A 16,878-nucleotide genomic window follows, 5' to 3' on the forward strand; every position below is an offset into this window, starting at 1 on the left:
AAATCTAGACAAATCTAGACAGTCTCATTATTGTGGACGCTTGTTTTACCACATCCTAATTTACAGCCAGTGCCGAGTACAGTTAACGCTAACAGTCGGCTTAAGATAGCACACGTATGCGCCACGATACTACAGGGACAAAACACAGTACTTTTTGATAAAGTGAGCAACTGTAAGCACTAAAAGGAACACAGAGGTTGGGCGCACCGAGACCGACCAGAACGAGAAAATGCGCATGTGCCTATTGTTACGCCCTCTACGTTTCTAAGCGCCATCTGGTAGAAGGCTATTTGACCTTGAAGTGAGACACTATGAGAAGCAGGATATTGCATAATTAGTTCACACTCACACTCACGCTTGCATCTAATTTTTTTATTCGAGGCGTTCTAGAAGACGTCCTGGACTTTTACAACTGTCGGACATCCGCGCATACTTGGCCCTGGTCTTGATGGTGTTTCAGCTGGGAGCCAGGCTAAACATCCATACACTCAGGGCTAGTATATGCATAATATGGAGGAGTGTGTGTCAAACTATAACTATGCATTAGCGTTCTTTTTGACAGAAATAAAGAACTCTCTATGAATTGCTTTTGTATCAATCTCCAGTGCATTCAGTAAGGCGAGCGTTAACAAAACGCTAGCAAACGTTTTGTTTTGTCTTCTTGCTGCAACGCAGCGCATACACTGTAAGTGGTGATCCGAACAGCAAACGTTCGCGCAAACATGTTTACTGAACGCATGGCAGATTGTGGCGCGTCGTTAGTGTAAAATAAAAACCAAACTGTATATATCCGACTCTGGTATCATATCGAGTTACGTATGAAATTCAGTTTCTTTCAAATGCAATACATAGTACGGAACGCGTACATGCCTGCGAACAATAAATAAAATATATACTTATAAGCTACGTACAGGGATGAAACGCTGACGGACGGACATGTACCGTACCATAGTGAACATACATTGTATTTTATTTTGGCATAAGCCGGTTTCAAACCTAGAGCGGTAAGGCGACAGGGTTTAGCAACAATAACATCGACTACACTTGTGCCTTCCGTAACACATTCCAAAACGATTTAGCAAGTAAATATCATTTATCATTTTGATTAATCAGTTTTTATGAAAGTAAACATACATGCATAATAATTTATAGCATACGATTACGGGAAAAGTATGTAAATGCGATTCAACCTGTTTTGGTAAAATTTACAAAAGTAATGCTCGTTTGTTTATATTTTAGAATAAAATAAACAAAATGCAGGTTGATTTACGTCTTTTGACAGCCTCTCATAAGCCAACAACCTAATATAATAAGTGCGGCAAATGTGTGCCCTAAAACTTCGTTTTTAAGAATCATCAAACAGACATCAACTGTTTTCAATAATAACGCCCCAGATATAAACTTTGTAATGTTTCGTTTCAATGTTGAGAATTTCAATCGTAATTATATCATACATAAAATCCTCTCAGAGTATACGTGAAGTGAGCGACCTAGCGGCGTAAAGTTAACGGCTTAGCTGCCTAGCGGCCAAACTGCATACAGTTAGCGGCCATGCGGCCTAGCGGCGTAAAGCTAGCCGCCTAGCGGCAAAGCAGCGTGCAGTTAGCAGCCTGGCGGCCTAATTTATTTCTATTTCAAAGCAATTGTTCAAGCGTTTTCTAGGAAATCAATGATAAATCATTGTTTTCTATTCATACATTTACATAGGCCGCTAAGCCGCTTACTTCACGCCGCAAGGCCGCTAGGCCGCTCACTTTACGCCGCTAGGCCACTTTCTTCACGTTCATCTCAGAGAAAAGGAGAACCGTTGTGTAATGAATTTAGGTCCCTGACCACAAACACTGAGTACCCGGGTTCGAATTCCGATGCCGACAAAAAAGAAAAAAGAAATTATGATTTTTATTATTATTGTAATTATTAATTATTTATTGATTTATCATTGATTTCCTAGAAAACGCATGAACAATTGCTCGGAAAAAGAAAAAAAATATAGACCGCTAGGCCACCAACTTCACGCCGCTAGGCCGCCAGGCAGCCAACTTCACACCGCTAGGCCGCTAACTTCACGCCTCTAGGCCGTTAACTTCACGCCGCTAGGCCGCTAGATTTCTAACTTCACGCCGCTAGGCCGCTAGGCCGCTAGCTTCACTCTGCTAGGCCGTTAGGCCGATAACTTCAAAAATGTTCCAAAAAATAATGAAAACACTTTTTATTTTAACCAAATTACTACGCCGCTATTTATAGAATGAAAATTTGGAAGGTCAAATGTGTTAGCAAAACAAATGTGGATACTCATTGGATTTTAACCATTCTTCTTAGTTTAAGACTGCATATACGCGTGTTTTTATAGTAAGTTAATATACAGTCATCTTACTGTCAGAGACCACTCTGTTTCGCTTTAAAATGTTTGTTTTCCAGAAGAGTAAATGCCACGCTAGTTTGTTGACACATTTTGAGATGTGGGTGGGGTAAAAAATATCGGATCTATCTGTAAATTGTTGTGTGAATTCTCCAGGAAGCTCATTTTACGTACTACAATGGTCAACAGTTCAAAATACATTTGATCGATGCTATAAAATTTTATTTATGTTCGAACAGTTGTTTTTGTCTGTAATTTGTTTGGAATGAAAGCAAATGTTCGAATATTCAGCTTCAAAGATCAGTAAAATGTTTGATAAACGGGATAACCGGTAATAAACGGTAAGTTGTTAATTTCCAATTATATATTTATTTAAATTTATAAAATATTTCTTTATTTCTTTTAACCTTTTTTGACATAATTTACTGAAGTCCAGTGTTCTGTTTTGACCAAGGCAAGTACATGTTACAACAAAGGATTTTAAAAGTAGTTCTGAAAATTGATATTTTCACTCCTTATTTTGCAGTGAAAATATCAAATTGATATTTTCACTGTTGTTATTTCACTGTTAAAACCCCATATTTCATCGTAAAGCATGAAAGAAATACCATATATGTTATAGTATTTAAATGACTTCACTACACCGTGAACACAACTACGGGATGTTATGATGGTTTGGGTTCGAATCTCATGAACATTACAAAATATTTTAGTCGCTTATCTGTTCTCACCTGTTTTAACACGGTGGAGAACCCACGTGACTTATTTGGTCAAGTGCACGGCAACAAATGTCAACAAGTCTCGATTCAGGTAAGGTTTTTAAAGATAACTTTCTTAATATTTGGAGAATCTTTGTAAAATAAAGACCATAAACCCTGCATTTAAGAGCTCTATCCAAGGTAATAAAGAACTTTCTCTAATATCCTAAAGTTTTCCTGAAAATCTTGACCAACTGATTTCTCAGAGTTGAAATCTAAGGCAAAGTACACGGCTTTTGACAAATCTATCGCTTTACTTCATGTTAGCCGTAAATAATTCCTACACAAATCTTATTTTAAGCCAATTATATGTATTTTAAAGTTTTCAGCGTGTATTGTTTAACTTCTAGTTATTTCAAAGGTAAAAATGAACTAAAACCAAATTGATAAAGTACACGGACATTTTAGGATGATAAAGTACACGGTCATTTTAGTTTATGTTTGAAAGTAGAGTGCGGTTTACAAACTAATAGTTATATAAGCATTTTCTATTCGTGAAGTCAGTATGTATAGTGTTTAGTTTTTATTAAAGTTGTATCAATAAATTTTGCATTATAACGCACACCTAAATAACTAAATATTTAGCAATCATATTTAATGAGGAGTTGAAAGATAGTCTATGGGATAATTTAAGAGAAAGTCTGCCATTATAAGTTCGATTACTTTTAAATATGCAGATCAATACAGAATCATACATACATTTCTTCAAAAATCAGATAGTTTTACTTTAATATAAATTATAATCTGGACTGACGGCGAATAAAACATCTCTGTTGTTAGCGGCCCGTTTGTGGTGATTATAAATTTCATGAATGTTCCTATTTTGATGTGATATAAAACAATAAAATAGGCACATCACAATTAGTTTATATATATTTCCACATTTAAAGCATATTGTTCATATCTTTCAGGTAACGCTGAATCTTTTATTTGGTTCAGTCTGAACAAATATTATCTGATCAGTAAAACTGCAGTCGTTCGAACAATACAGACAGGAACTCATTGTAAAGATGGAGGCTCGGAGTTAGATGGGAAACAGCAAGGAGGAATAAGAGCACACTATATTACCAACTTACAGGCTAGGACTAAGACTTGAACATCTAGATAAGAGCTGAGCATGGAACATTAGAATGTTCTAGACTAAAGGCTGAAATGTGATTACAAAATAATTGTGTTTCAAAGATTGCTGAATTATATAAGTAACATGCTGTAAAGAGTTTATAGGACATCAATGGGAAAATGACAACAATGCATCTCTTAACCTTGTGAAAATGTTTTATGCTCAATCCGTTTCATACTAATTTTACACAGCATTTTTTTCAGTACTGTAAGACAAACGAACATTTTGAAAGAGCACCATTTGGTAACAGTACGTTTTGCTATTTATCTTAATAAAATGTTAAACTCATCAAAACGTTATTTTAACTCGGCAACATACTGGAATGCACTTCTAACTAGACCATTGTGATCTTTCAATGTGTCCTGATTATGTGTGTTTCGCCTTAACGTGTCTGCCGAGTCCAGATTTGAACTTGAATGCTGATCGACACTGTAGACATTTGTGATGTGTCATTCCCCTGTGTCTAGTAGAAATCTGGTCACTGAGAAGGGTCGTGTCACCCAATTTGAACCCACACACATCACAGGTTAGCTTCAATTGGCCGCTTTCGCGTCTTTCGTGTATCTTCAAGTCTTGCAAGAGCAGTTTTACCACAATATTTGCAAACGTGCAACTTTGTCTCGCCGTGATTGCTGCACCTATAAAAAAGACATGTACTGTCACAAGTTAGCGAGAAATGCTGGCAATGTCAGTACTTGAATATAATATATAAAAACTATATTACTGCCACGCAATGAGTGTTTGATCGTGTAATCAGCATCATAAAACTAAACGACCCTGTCCACTGAAACACGGAACACATTATTATGTGAAAAACGCAACCCCTAAAAAACGTTGAAAACACAGTCAGACGACGGCAAATCTTAACCTCTATACGAGGGGAGTCATAATAAAAGTATAACTGTAAGTATATTCTTATTTCTCTACGAAAAAATAAAGCTAAAAACTAACCTGTGTCTATGTTAACACTTTCCCGCAAAAACGATGGCAATTGACCAGAATACCTTCTATCGTGGTCTACTAGATGTTTTTTTGTTGTTTTTTTTTATTTTGAAATGCCATTCCGCATTCTTTGCATAAAGTCGGAGTCTTCATATTCTGAAATGAAACGAATGTCACAAAATCATAAGTCTATCAAATCACCTAGCAATCGAAGACATTAAAGATACAAGAACACTTTCCTTTCTCAAAATTGACAAAATGAAGAGTTATTAAGCAGTTATGTGTTACTGTTTACCATGTATAATGAATACAAACACGTTTTACATATACGATACGAAAAAAGAAGTAAAACACCCTTTACAAAAACTTCAATCCCTTTATATGTCAATTGCGAATATATTGTTAAAATACGGGACTGAATTGTAGTGTGATAACAGATGTTTCCATGATTCATGAAAATAAGCCCATCATTTAGGCGACTCCGTCGGTCAAACTGTTAAAACGCGTTCATTCTTCCATTGCCACTCCATTACAATGCGTCTTTTCAAACATGGAGCAATGTTCAATAATGAATTTGAAGAATAGAAATAATAAATAAATTTATAATAACTCGTTTTAGCACCAGTCAGTGAAATAATAAGTATATACACTGAAGGTTGTAAACGACCGTGTACTTTATCAAACCTAAAATGTCCGTGTACTTTATCAATTTGGTTTTAGTTCATTTTCGCCTTTGAAATAACTATAAGAAGTTCAACAATACACGCTGAAAACTTTAAAATACATAAAATTTGCTTAAAATAAATTTTGTGTGTAAAATATTTACGGCTAACATGAAGTAAACCGATAGATTTGTCAAAAGCCGTGTACTTTGCCTTAGATTTCAACTCTGAGAAATCAGTTGGTCAAGATTTTCAGGAAAACTTTAGAATATTAGAGACAGTTCTTTATTACCGTCAATAGAGCTCTTAAATGCGGGATTTATGGTCTTTATTTCACAAAGATTCTCCAAATATTAAGAAAGTTATCTTTAAAAACCTTACCTGAATCGAGACTTGTTGGCATTTGTTGACGTGCACTTTACCAAATAAGTCACGTGGGTTCTCCACCGTGTTTAAGGTTCCCTGAGAGGTAAATACGTGTCAAATTAGGACAAGAGACCCGTTTCATTAAAAGATCTTTACGTCACGTGTCTTAAATTGTCTTTAATCTTTATAAACGTCACAAATGGATTTCCCCATTTTGTTCATGTTTAAAAGTGGCTCAGGTTCAATAAACATAATGTAGCACAATTACGACAATATGACATTTAAATCCACTTAGATCTTCGTAAGAACATACCCCTGGACTCTTTGACTCTTTCATTTCATCAAGTAGTGCAATTAACAACTTTACTTTTGTAAAAGCTATGTACCGCTTTACACAGGAGACAAAAGCAGACACTATATACAATTTGAATGTTCACATCAGATTATGCAATGATAATTTTCATATAAAATAGAAGCAAGCAGAAAAGAAAGAAAAAACAACCAAAAGCTTCTTCTTCTTCTTCTACTTCAACATAACATTTTACAAGGGTAATATTCTAAATATCTATATAATATACTTATTTATATGAAAATTAACTATTAGTTATATATTTCATTGATTTTATTTGTCACAAATTGTCGTCATTGAAGAAAATACTTCGAGACGGAGATATAGATCAGCATAAAACAGACAGATCGGCATAAAATAGCCTTTGGCCATTAACAACATAAATATGGCACAAGCATATATCACTAGAGAATAACGGGATATAGATAGATGGACGGACGGACAGACGGGCGGACAGACGGACGGATGGATGGATCGATCGATGCAAGGTAACAAAGTCTACGTTTTCATTGAACAGACTGGAGATCGTTCCTGCATATTGCACTAAAAACTAAGAATACTAAGAACTTAGCGGAAAATGAATAACTCCCCAAATTAAGCATTAGGAGTATCACAGACGCTGCCTTTGGTCCAGACAGGTAAAGTTGACGTAAGTATCACGTTTGAAACGTTGTAATAAAATGGTCGGTCTAAATCGAAGACCGTAAATAGAGACTTGATGGGTCGTTTTTTTCTTATTCTTTCACCTAATAGAAAGACACTTTAACGGCAAACAAAAAATAAACTTGTTCTAAAATGACACGAAAAAAGCAAAAGAGTTTGCAAGAACTCTAATTTTCATTCGAAATAGGGATCTTACGACACGATGAAACTTTGTGTTTTACCTCTGGATATTATTGCCTCACATCAAACTTCCGTGCTGCTGTGCGTTTTGGAATTGTTTTTTGGTGTTCTAATTCACCAAAAAGGATCGGTTTGGTATGAACTTCAAAAACGAATTTATTGGGGGCGCTCCCGCGCGCATCTCCTCTTTAACCGTCCAAGTGTTCTTTTCATATCAATATGGGAGAGAGAAAAATAGCCATATAACACGCTCATTTCCGACTACAAAATGTTAAAGTGTTCTTGAGGGAGTAACCCCTTCATTCCCATGCAAACATTTTATGCCATACATTCGGCCCTGAATGGGTGGGACACATATCAAAACGTTGCGATCTTACTTACGCCCCTCAAACATCGATTCCTGGATCCCCTGATGTTTTCGAAAAGTTTGAAAAAGACTGCAAGAAGCGAGACCGGCCTGGGTCGGTTTTGTCTTTGCCTTTCACTTTATTTAAAATGTAAAATAATGCAAGTTCTTCCGCAAGATCTGTTTTTTATGGAAAAGCATTTAATATAGCATTATACAACTAGCATTACCATATAAGTGCGCATTCCGCTGATATGATGATTCAGAACTTCGTAAAAGGTAATTTAGATGTTGCGTGCTACTTTTTCATATTGATTGAACATTTCTAATTATTATAATTATTTAAGGAAAGAAATTACAAGTGGTGTAATATAAAGTGAACTATTCACGCAGGTTGTAATACTTCTCAGAGCAAATGTTTTTGGTAAATAATTCCACTGAGTGTCCCTACATCCAATCTCCGCGTGTTAAACACGCCACGCAATAGTTTAATGACGTAAATTTGAAATAAACAATGATTAAGTATGGGCATAGTGAGCGAATACTATAAAATATAACTATTAAAGCATCGTTGATAGTTTGTTATTAACACTTTACTTTAAATTATTATAGCTTTAATTTGAGAAACAAACATTTGTTAAATATCCCATATCTTAAAAGAATTTTCAGGTGGTTTGTTTTTATAAATACACAATGTCAATTCATCAATTAAGACTCCCATAACTTTTGATAACACTGTAAATAATCATACGATGAGGTAACCGAGTGATTTGAAGTGCATAAGCATGCGGACAATTATGCGTTATCTCAAGGTATTGAATAGTAAAGTGTTTAAGTGTTTCCAAACGCTCAAGTTATAACACCATTAAAATGTCAAGCCCCTGTGAGTTTCCCATCTTGACCAGCGGTTTAAATTTACAGCCCCAAAACGGATCCGGTATATAATGTCCTCTGAACAACAGTCAATTCAACAGACTTATCAGTCATCTGTCCACAGCTAAAGCCATGTTCTCGCTAATCGCTGCAGCATGCCTCTTAGCCGCCGCACAAGGTTTGGATTTATTTTGTTTTAAGATAGGGTCAAAAACTTAAGGAAATTTCAAATGAAATAATATTACAAGCATTATTAAATCACTGATTGTGTGTTTAATAAACGTTTCGCAATTGCCCATGGTTTTTATACTCTTCTCAGTGATTTATGGAGATTTATCAGTTAATTAAAAATGACATTTTATTGTTTCAAACAGTGAAAAACTCAGTTTTATGTTTCAACAGCTTTAGAATTTAAGCCCGCTTTTACCAACAATGCCTGTTACCCCACATAGAGCTTTGACATAATTTTAATGACGTTATTTCCGAAATGGCTTTCATACGTACGTTCGATCTTGATTTTCGCGCCTTGTACATATGAAGGGTGTTTCCTTTTACTAATTTAACTCACTATTCGCATATATTTTATAAATGAACGTTTGCTAACAAGAAATATATCGAATGCATCTAACTGCTGATCTGTGTTTATATTGAAGAAAATGCAATATAATATCTAAATTAAAATTCCTGGATATGTATTGGCATGTGCTGTTACGTTGGTTTTTACTTAATGCATTGCAGTTGGACATAATTCAATGCTATTTAACAAAGTACAGTAAAGTTTTATTTATTTTGACTAATGCAGTACGTTTCGTTTAGGCATGGACATGATAAAAGGAGACGTACGCCACACGGCATATTTCTATAGGATCCTTTTTTTGATGTTCTGTTTCATATTTCGTTCGGTGCAAAAACATACAATACTTTGAAAGAAAAACCACTACTGTCGGTCCAAATGCAGTAGCTTATTTCAGTTTAAGTTCTGAATAAGACTAGACAATCACAATTCAAACATTTATACTATACATGTATAACTATTACCCTTTTTTAGGAAGCTATTGATTGTAATGAGGATGTTTTATATTGTAGAGTCAAGACTGTTCGTGTAAACAATTATGCTTTTCATTCAAATGTTCTCAACAAGGGGAAAATTGTTCAGATTGTCATTCAAGTTAACAACATGATTTACAAGATTTGCGCTTCTATATTTAAATAAAACAAGTATAACAAAACAGTTATCTCAAAGATTGTTATAAGTAGTGCTGATCACAAGCGTATCGACGGGCGCCAGAAAAACATAACAGTGAAAATGTTAATATCAGTTCCTTTTTGGGGCATTTATTAAAAAATATCAAGTTAAATTGAAATTGAAGAAGACGTAGACATTCAGAATTGTTTTGAAAAGTTTTCGACTGAGAATTTAAGAACATTCGAAGAACTCGACTCTCCATTTACAAAGTATGAAATTAGAAAACCGGTGAAATTGCTAGGAACTAATAAATCATTCTCTTTGGACTATAAGTATCTTCCATGGCCGAGAGTGTTAGATAGGTTCAACTCGACCCGAGCGTAGGGTGTGTTATGGAAACGAGGTTAACCGAGTTTTCGCAAAAAAATAAGTAAAAATGTGTTGATTTTTTTGCTGAAACTCTTTTGTACGTAGTGAAACTAAATGCGTATGGATATGTAATAATTCGTTGTTGTCATGGATATGCGCGCAGTGATTCAGATTATGTTAATAGTTAAATCGGTTTTTAAAAGTTCTAAGGATAGTGAAGCATTATTTCTTGAAAGATGTGTAATTAGCATTAAAAATATTGCCTCAAGACAAGGTTTCTATGATGCTTCAGACGACGGTCTTCAACAAGTGAGGTAATTTCAATGTGATGACCATTAAAAAGAAGTTCTATACGGGTTCTTGTTTTATCTTTGCCCGTGGGCAAGATAAGAATTTCTAGCATGGTCAATTTATCAGATCTACTTATCTCAGGTGGGAGAAAAGAATTTCTAGCATGGTTAATTTTTTGGATCTACTTATCTGAGGTAGGTGAATATATTATCTATGAACATTTCAAAGAGAAATTTACATATTGGACACCCCTTTGGAAATTATGATTAATTACGTTTTAGAAAAGCAATGCTTTCCAAGCTCGTGGTCAAAGTCGCAGTTTTACCTATATTTAAAAAAGATGATACTGCATTAACGATTGATACATGTATATATGTTTATAAAACGGTGATATAAGACTGCTGATAAAAGGTCAGATCACAGTTTAAAATATTAACGTTCAAAATCGATGTTTTATGGCTCGGAGAGTTTCTTACACTTTCAGAAATGACTCTCGCAATTTTCTAAATAATCAAGTTATGTTAAATTAGGTTAACGTTATCTTATATATATATCTTATGTGCAACTGAATTGAGAACATAAATGCCTAAAAACAGCTGATACTAAGACAAAAAAAAAGTTGTCAAATCGGTATATCTGTGAGAGTGCAGTTATTAGTGTGCTTTTATAATAACGAACATTTTGTCTCATGTTTTTCAAGCAGCATTCAAATAAAATGATTTCTCCATGTTTTTAAAAAAAAAATCATTGAAGAAGAAAAGAGACAGAAAGACAAAACATGGACATAAGGTATGGGAAAACACCAGTGAACCAACGTTTGTTTACGGAACAGGAGCTCATCGGGCATTATCAACGATCTGTGCATTGTGCGAGACTGACAACGGATGCCGGTCATGGCGACAGCTGGACATTCCAAATAGATCTCCCTGAAGCGCTGGTCATTCTGTAATAGTTTTAGGGTGCTTACTTTTAATATCCGTCCAATCACATTAGGTTTGGACAATAGCCATTCCAGGATTGTAAGCGGTAAAATAACAACGACAGCTATGATTCCCCCCCCCCTCGGACTGATGCAAGTGATGTTCATGCTTTATCCATTACAGGCAATAGCCTATCGCGGATAATCAACGGTCAGGACACGACGACGGCAAAGCATCCTCACCAGATCTCACTGCAACGCTGGTCGGCATCGTATAGCGTCTGGTATCACACGTGCGGCGGGTCTATCATCGACAACACCTGGATTGTCACTGCCGCTCACTGTGTTGACACTGCAATGTACGTTTTACAAATATTCTACAGTACCATTAAGGTCATTCGAAGTACCCGAAGGGAACCTATACCTTTTGTAATTCGGAATATTCAAATACTGCTTTACAATCAATTTAAGAGATGTTATAACTTAATCAACAATAAGATACAATGTTTGCAACAGATCTTATACAATAAGAGTTTAGAAAGAACTGAAAAATGCTATCAAAGGACATTCTATGTACATAAATTTGATGCGTTTCCAGATCAAGCAAATTTTAGTACTCTTTATGAAAATGATGGCACAAATTAATGCTTTGGTCAACAAGTTACCATACAAATTTCCATACATGAAATATACTTGTCTTTTGATTCCTTTGTACTAAAGACATCATAGCGTATAATCACAAATCAAAAACCATTAACAGGTATATAAAGCTCTACTTGTTCCTTTATTGTGTCTATTTATCTTTTAAACAGTTCTTTATCAAAATGCTTTACCTTGTTTCCGGTTTAATATAGCCATCACGTATGTTTTCTGTATTTCCTGAACTCGTTGAATAAAAGTGTGTATTATATGACGAATCGTGGCAGATCCTATAAGTATGTATCTTTTTTCAGAGCAAATGACCTGCAGGTTGTTCTCAATGACGGACGTATGAATGATCCCAATGCAAAGGCCTATGCAGTCGCCAAAATTGTCTTGGTAAATTTGTCACCATTTAAGGTCCATTTTCCGACAATTAATAAAAAAAAGAAAAAAAAAGTGTAAATGTCCATATAGTTTTCAAAAATTGTAACGCATTTCATATGTCGATAATATTGTTTCGTATGAATAAACTGATGTTTGAAATTTTCGGAGTATAATGCGTAGCTCCTTAAATAATACTTGTATTTTTTAAGCTATTATATTCAGCTTGTGAAAACATTCCAGCTGAATTCGAATACAGCTACACACATAGCTGTATCTGATAATTGAAATAGTTCATGTACAAATACATGAGTGATACCATATAATCTTTCAGCACCCCAGCTACAACAAAGGTTCCTCTGCCTACCCTAACGACATCGCCTTGCTCAAGCTAAGCTCTTCAGCTGACCTTTCCGGGGTCAACAAGATCATCGCTCTTGCCGACAAGGGGGAAAACTTTGACGGACAGACTTGTCAACTCAGCGGATGGGGACATACCGTGACAGGCTAGTGATTGACCGCATTTATTTTTAGATTGTTTACAGCCTTACGCATAGAAAGTGAACGAAAATGGTTTTATTTTGGAATAAAAAGAAAAAAATATCGACATGTTTATTTAAACAGAAGACAAGTGTTATATAATGTCAGAATAGTACACATTCGATAGACCAACGGCATATATGACTAACCTTCGAATTTTAATAAAAACGGTTTGTGGGACTACTTATATATATTGTCGTGTGTTTCCGGTCCGGACAGAAAATTCCGCAGCGTACCCGAGGGTCATTTTTTATCTATCCGGACCAAACACACATGAGTGATAGTTTTTCTAGCATACCTTAAGTTACTTTTTGTGAAAAAATGACATAGGAAAACGCATTTTTTTAATATTTCGCGCAGTAATTTTCATTCAATGCAAACGTCAAGAAGTTTAATATAACGTCTTTTAAGGATTATTTTGTTTTGTTTACTTTTCTAAAGTAATTGTTCATGGAAATCATATATTGGAATATCATAATAATGCTTACATAAAGTGTATACTTAGCCAAATAAAAAAGTATTGCGTCACGGCACGAGACTCATCTAGCATAGGGGCGCCAGATTATAAGTATTTTTCATGGCCGAGAGTGTAAGATAGGTTCATCCCGACCCAAGCGTAGGGTGTTATGCGGAAACGAGGTTTACCGAGTTTCCGAAAAACACCCTGCGAGAGGGTTGGGATGAACCTTTCTCCCACCTCAGATAAGTAGATCCAATAATTTTACCATGCTATAAATTCTTATCTTGCCCACGGGCGAAGATATAATGCCCGTATTGAACTCCTTTTTAATAGTCGCCACATTGTAATTACCTCCCTTGTTGAATACTGTCGTCTGTAGCATCATGGAAACCTTGTCTTGTGGCATATTTAGAACGCTAATTAATTATTTCTCGCTTCAAATGTCACCATAAAACAGTATTCACGCACCGTTCAAGAAATAATGCTTCACTCTCCTTAGAACTATTTAAAGACCGATTTGATTATTAACATAATCTGAATCACTGCGCGCATCTCCATGACAACCACGAATAAACGAATAACCGTACGCAATTATTTTCAATAAGCACCAATTATACGAGTGGCTATGGTAGATGCTTTTTCTCCCAACTCAGTTAAACAAAAATAAGTAAAAATGTTTTTTTGCTGGAACTCTTTTGTGCGCAGTGAAAATAAATGCGTATGGATATGTGATAATTCGTGGTTGTCATGGATATGCGCGCAGTGATTATAGACAAATCGGTCTTTAAATAGTTCTGAGGAGATTGAAGCATTATTTCTTGAACGGTGTGTGTAAACTTTTTATGGTGACATTTGAAGCGAGAAATAATTAATGAGCATTCTAAATAGTGCCACAAGACAAGTTTTCTATGATGCTACAGACGACTACAACAAGGGAGGTAATTACAATGTGAGGGCCATTAAAAAGGAGTTCCATACGGACTCTTGTTTTATCTTTGACCGTTAGCAAGATTATAAGTATCTTCCTTGGCCGAGATAGTAAGATAGGTTCATTCCGACCCGAGCGTAGGGTGTTTTGCGGAAACGATGTTAACCGAGTTTCCGAAAAAACAACCTGCGCGAGCTTCGGGATGAACCTATCTTACACGAGCGGCTATGGTAAATGCTTTTTCTCCCACCTCAGTTAAACAAAATTAAGTAAAATGTATTTTTTGCTGGAACTCTTTTGTGCTTAGTGGAAATAATTGCGTATGTTATGCGATAATTCGTGGTTGTCATGGATATGCGCGCAGTGATTCAGATTATGTTAATAGTCAAATCGGTCTTTAAATAGTTCTAAGGAGAGTGAAGCATTATTTATTGAAAGGTGCATGAAAACTGTTTTATGGTGACATTTGAAGCGAGAAATAATCAGTTAGCATTCTCAATATTGCCACAAGACAAGGTTTCCATGATGCCACAGACGACAGTCTTCAACAAGGGAGGTAATTACAATGTGGTGACCATTAAAAAAGTTCCATACGGGCATTTTATCTTCGCCCGTGGGCAAGATAAGAATTTCTAGCATGGTTAAATTATTGGATTTATTTATCTGAGGTGGGAGAAAAAGTTTTCCATTTCTGCTAAATTCACCGAAAATGCCTATCAATAGTGCTAGAAGAACCTTTACAATATATTCACAAATGTTATGATGGACGAACCTGTGTAATATTTAAGGAATACGCCTTCGCAAAATTAAAGCTGTAATGCTTTTATTCAATATCATGAAACTGTAAATGGTTTGACACCCCTAACATACATTTGATAGAATTTTCCAAGACTTTTTCGTTGAGATACAACATTCATTCCTGCCACCCTCCTCCATTTACCAGGCACGAGCCCAAACAAGGAGATCCCAAACCAGCTGCAGGAGACGGACGGTGTGATCTACACTAGCAGTCAATGTTCAAGCGTGTGGGGCCGTAACTATGATCACGCCGTCCATATCTGTATCCAAAACCCCTCAACCGGAACTTGTCAGGTATTTTTACTCGATAAAAGGCGAAGCCCATGCCTGAATATACAACCTTCCACCGGAACGTGGCACGTTTTGAGCTATACCAGTACATAACGTTCAGTCGACCGTTTGTAAATAACTTTATTAACGTTGTTAACTATTAAATCTGAACTGCTCTGGAAGGGTATTTGATATCAGTGTGATCTACAGTAATCCTTACATTATTTGAAGGAACTTTTTCAGCGGTACTTGTTTTATTCCGATATATGAGCACTTTATTGAGTATTTCGCGTTCAAACTTTAACAACGATCTCGCTCATCTCGTTGTTAACTTCAACAATGTTTTAAACAATCGCCTGGTACAATTATTCCTACTCAACGTCAACTCTATAATTCAGTTTGAGATTGCTTGCATGGTCTTGGCTTTGATTACTAACACATGAATAAGTTCAAACACTCGTTTCTTCTTATAGGGTGACAGTGGTGGCCCCATGGTATGTTACCGAGGTTCCACACCCGTTCTTGCTGGGGTGACCTCCTGGGGAGCGTCAGGATGCGGTACCAACTATCCCAGCGTGTACGCCCGCGTGTCCAACTACAAAGAATGGCTGGACCAGGAGATGACCGCGCTGTAAACGATCGTGTATAACGGACCTCGTTGTACATGATAATGGCTTAATGTGATTTGGATTGAAGACAAAATGCATTTTTGAAAAATACAAAATAAATATTCAGCATATAAAGTGTATTTAATTTTCCCGCAAGTATCATAAAAATACAACAGTTTGTACCACAGGTAAAGAGATATGATCGAATGGTTAACCCATCTTAATACAAAGCGAAAATAAATCTTTATTCTTCTATAATTGTCCATTTTTTTAAGATATAAGAGTAAAATATAAGCTACATTTATTCACCTTTTTAAAGAATTACTTTCTTAAATACCTTTGTGATACTGTAAGGAAAGAAATATATCAGAACTGACGGGTAGGAGAGGCTAGTTGCAAACCGGAAATACATGTAGGATTGATCTTTGTACTCAAATATTCCTGTATAACTATTGGGATATGACGAGTGGAGGGTTATTTCTGGAAACCTTTGATTTCAGAAGTGAGAAAGCATATAATAAACATAGGGCAATATTTAATATAGTTTCTGTCCTTATCCTTATAGATAAGCATCAGTGATTCCATTCAGTCCATTGGTCAGTTATTTTCAAAATATAATCGAAACACTCAGATTCTTCCTTTAAACTTAAGTTGGATCTAAGTTGGTTATTGAAATCGGCCCCTGACAACATGGTTTGTTTGTGAATCGGCCCCTGACAACATGGTTTGTTTGTGAAATCGGCCCCTGACAACATGGTTTGTTTGTGAAATCGGCCCCTGACAACATGGTTTGTTTGTGAAATCGGCCCCTGACAACATTGTTTGTTTGTGAATCGGCCCCTGACAACATGGTTTGTTTGTGAATTTT

The 16,878-nt window shown here is 35.8% G+C and overlaps 1 protein-coding gene across 1 annotated transcript; it reads left to right on the plus strand.

Annotated features, from left to right (window-relative positions):
• Nucleotides 1-8,729: 8,729 nt before the first annotated feature.
• On the plus strand, nt 8,730-16,064 carry LOC128203360 (fibrinolytic enzyme, isozyme C-like). Its single transcript, XM_052904754.1, has 6 exons — nt 8,730-8,796; nt 11,568-11,742; nt 12,337-12,421; nt 12,741-12,912; nt 15,278-15,426; nt 15,876-16,064. Exons 1-6 carry the CDS (start codon nt 8,751-8,753, stop codon nt 16,035-16,037), a joined length of 789 nt encoding a protein of 262 aa, XP_052760714.1. The 5' UTR covers nt 8,730-8,750; the 3' UTR covers nt 16,038-16,064.
• The last annotated feature ends 814 nt before the right edge of the window (nt 16,065-16,878 follow it).

The sequence above is a fragment of the Mya arenaria genome, chromosome 9 (genome assembly GCF_026914265.1).
Source record: "Mya arenaria isolate MELC-2E11 chromosome 9, ASM2691426v1".
Lineage (NCBI taxonomy): Eukaryota > Metazoa > Mollusca > Bivalvia > Myida > Myidae > Mya > Mya arenaria.

Bases quoted from the DNA above. Each gene is read 5' to 3' on its own strand.
- LOC128203360 (XM_052904754.1), top strand. From the start codon at position 8,751: ATGTTCTCGCTAATCGCTGCAGCATGCCTCTTAGCCGCCGCACAAG. The intron at 11,743-12,336 runs GTACGTTTTACA...ATCTTTTTTCAG, and splicing joins CACTGTGTTGACACTGCAAT to AGCAAATGACCTGCAGGTTG. The intron at 12,422-12,740 runs GTAAATTTGTCA...ATAATCTTTCAG, and splicing joins CAGTCGCCAAAATTGTCTTG to CACCCCAGCTACAACAAAGG.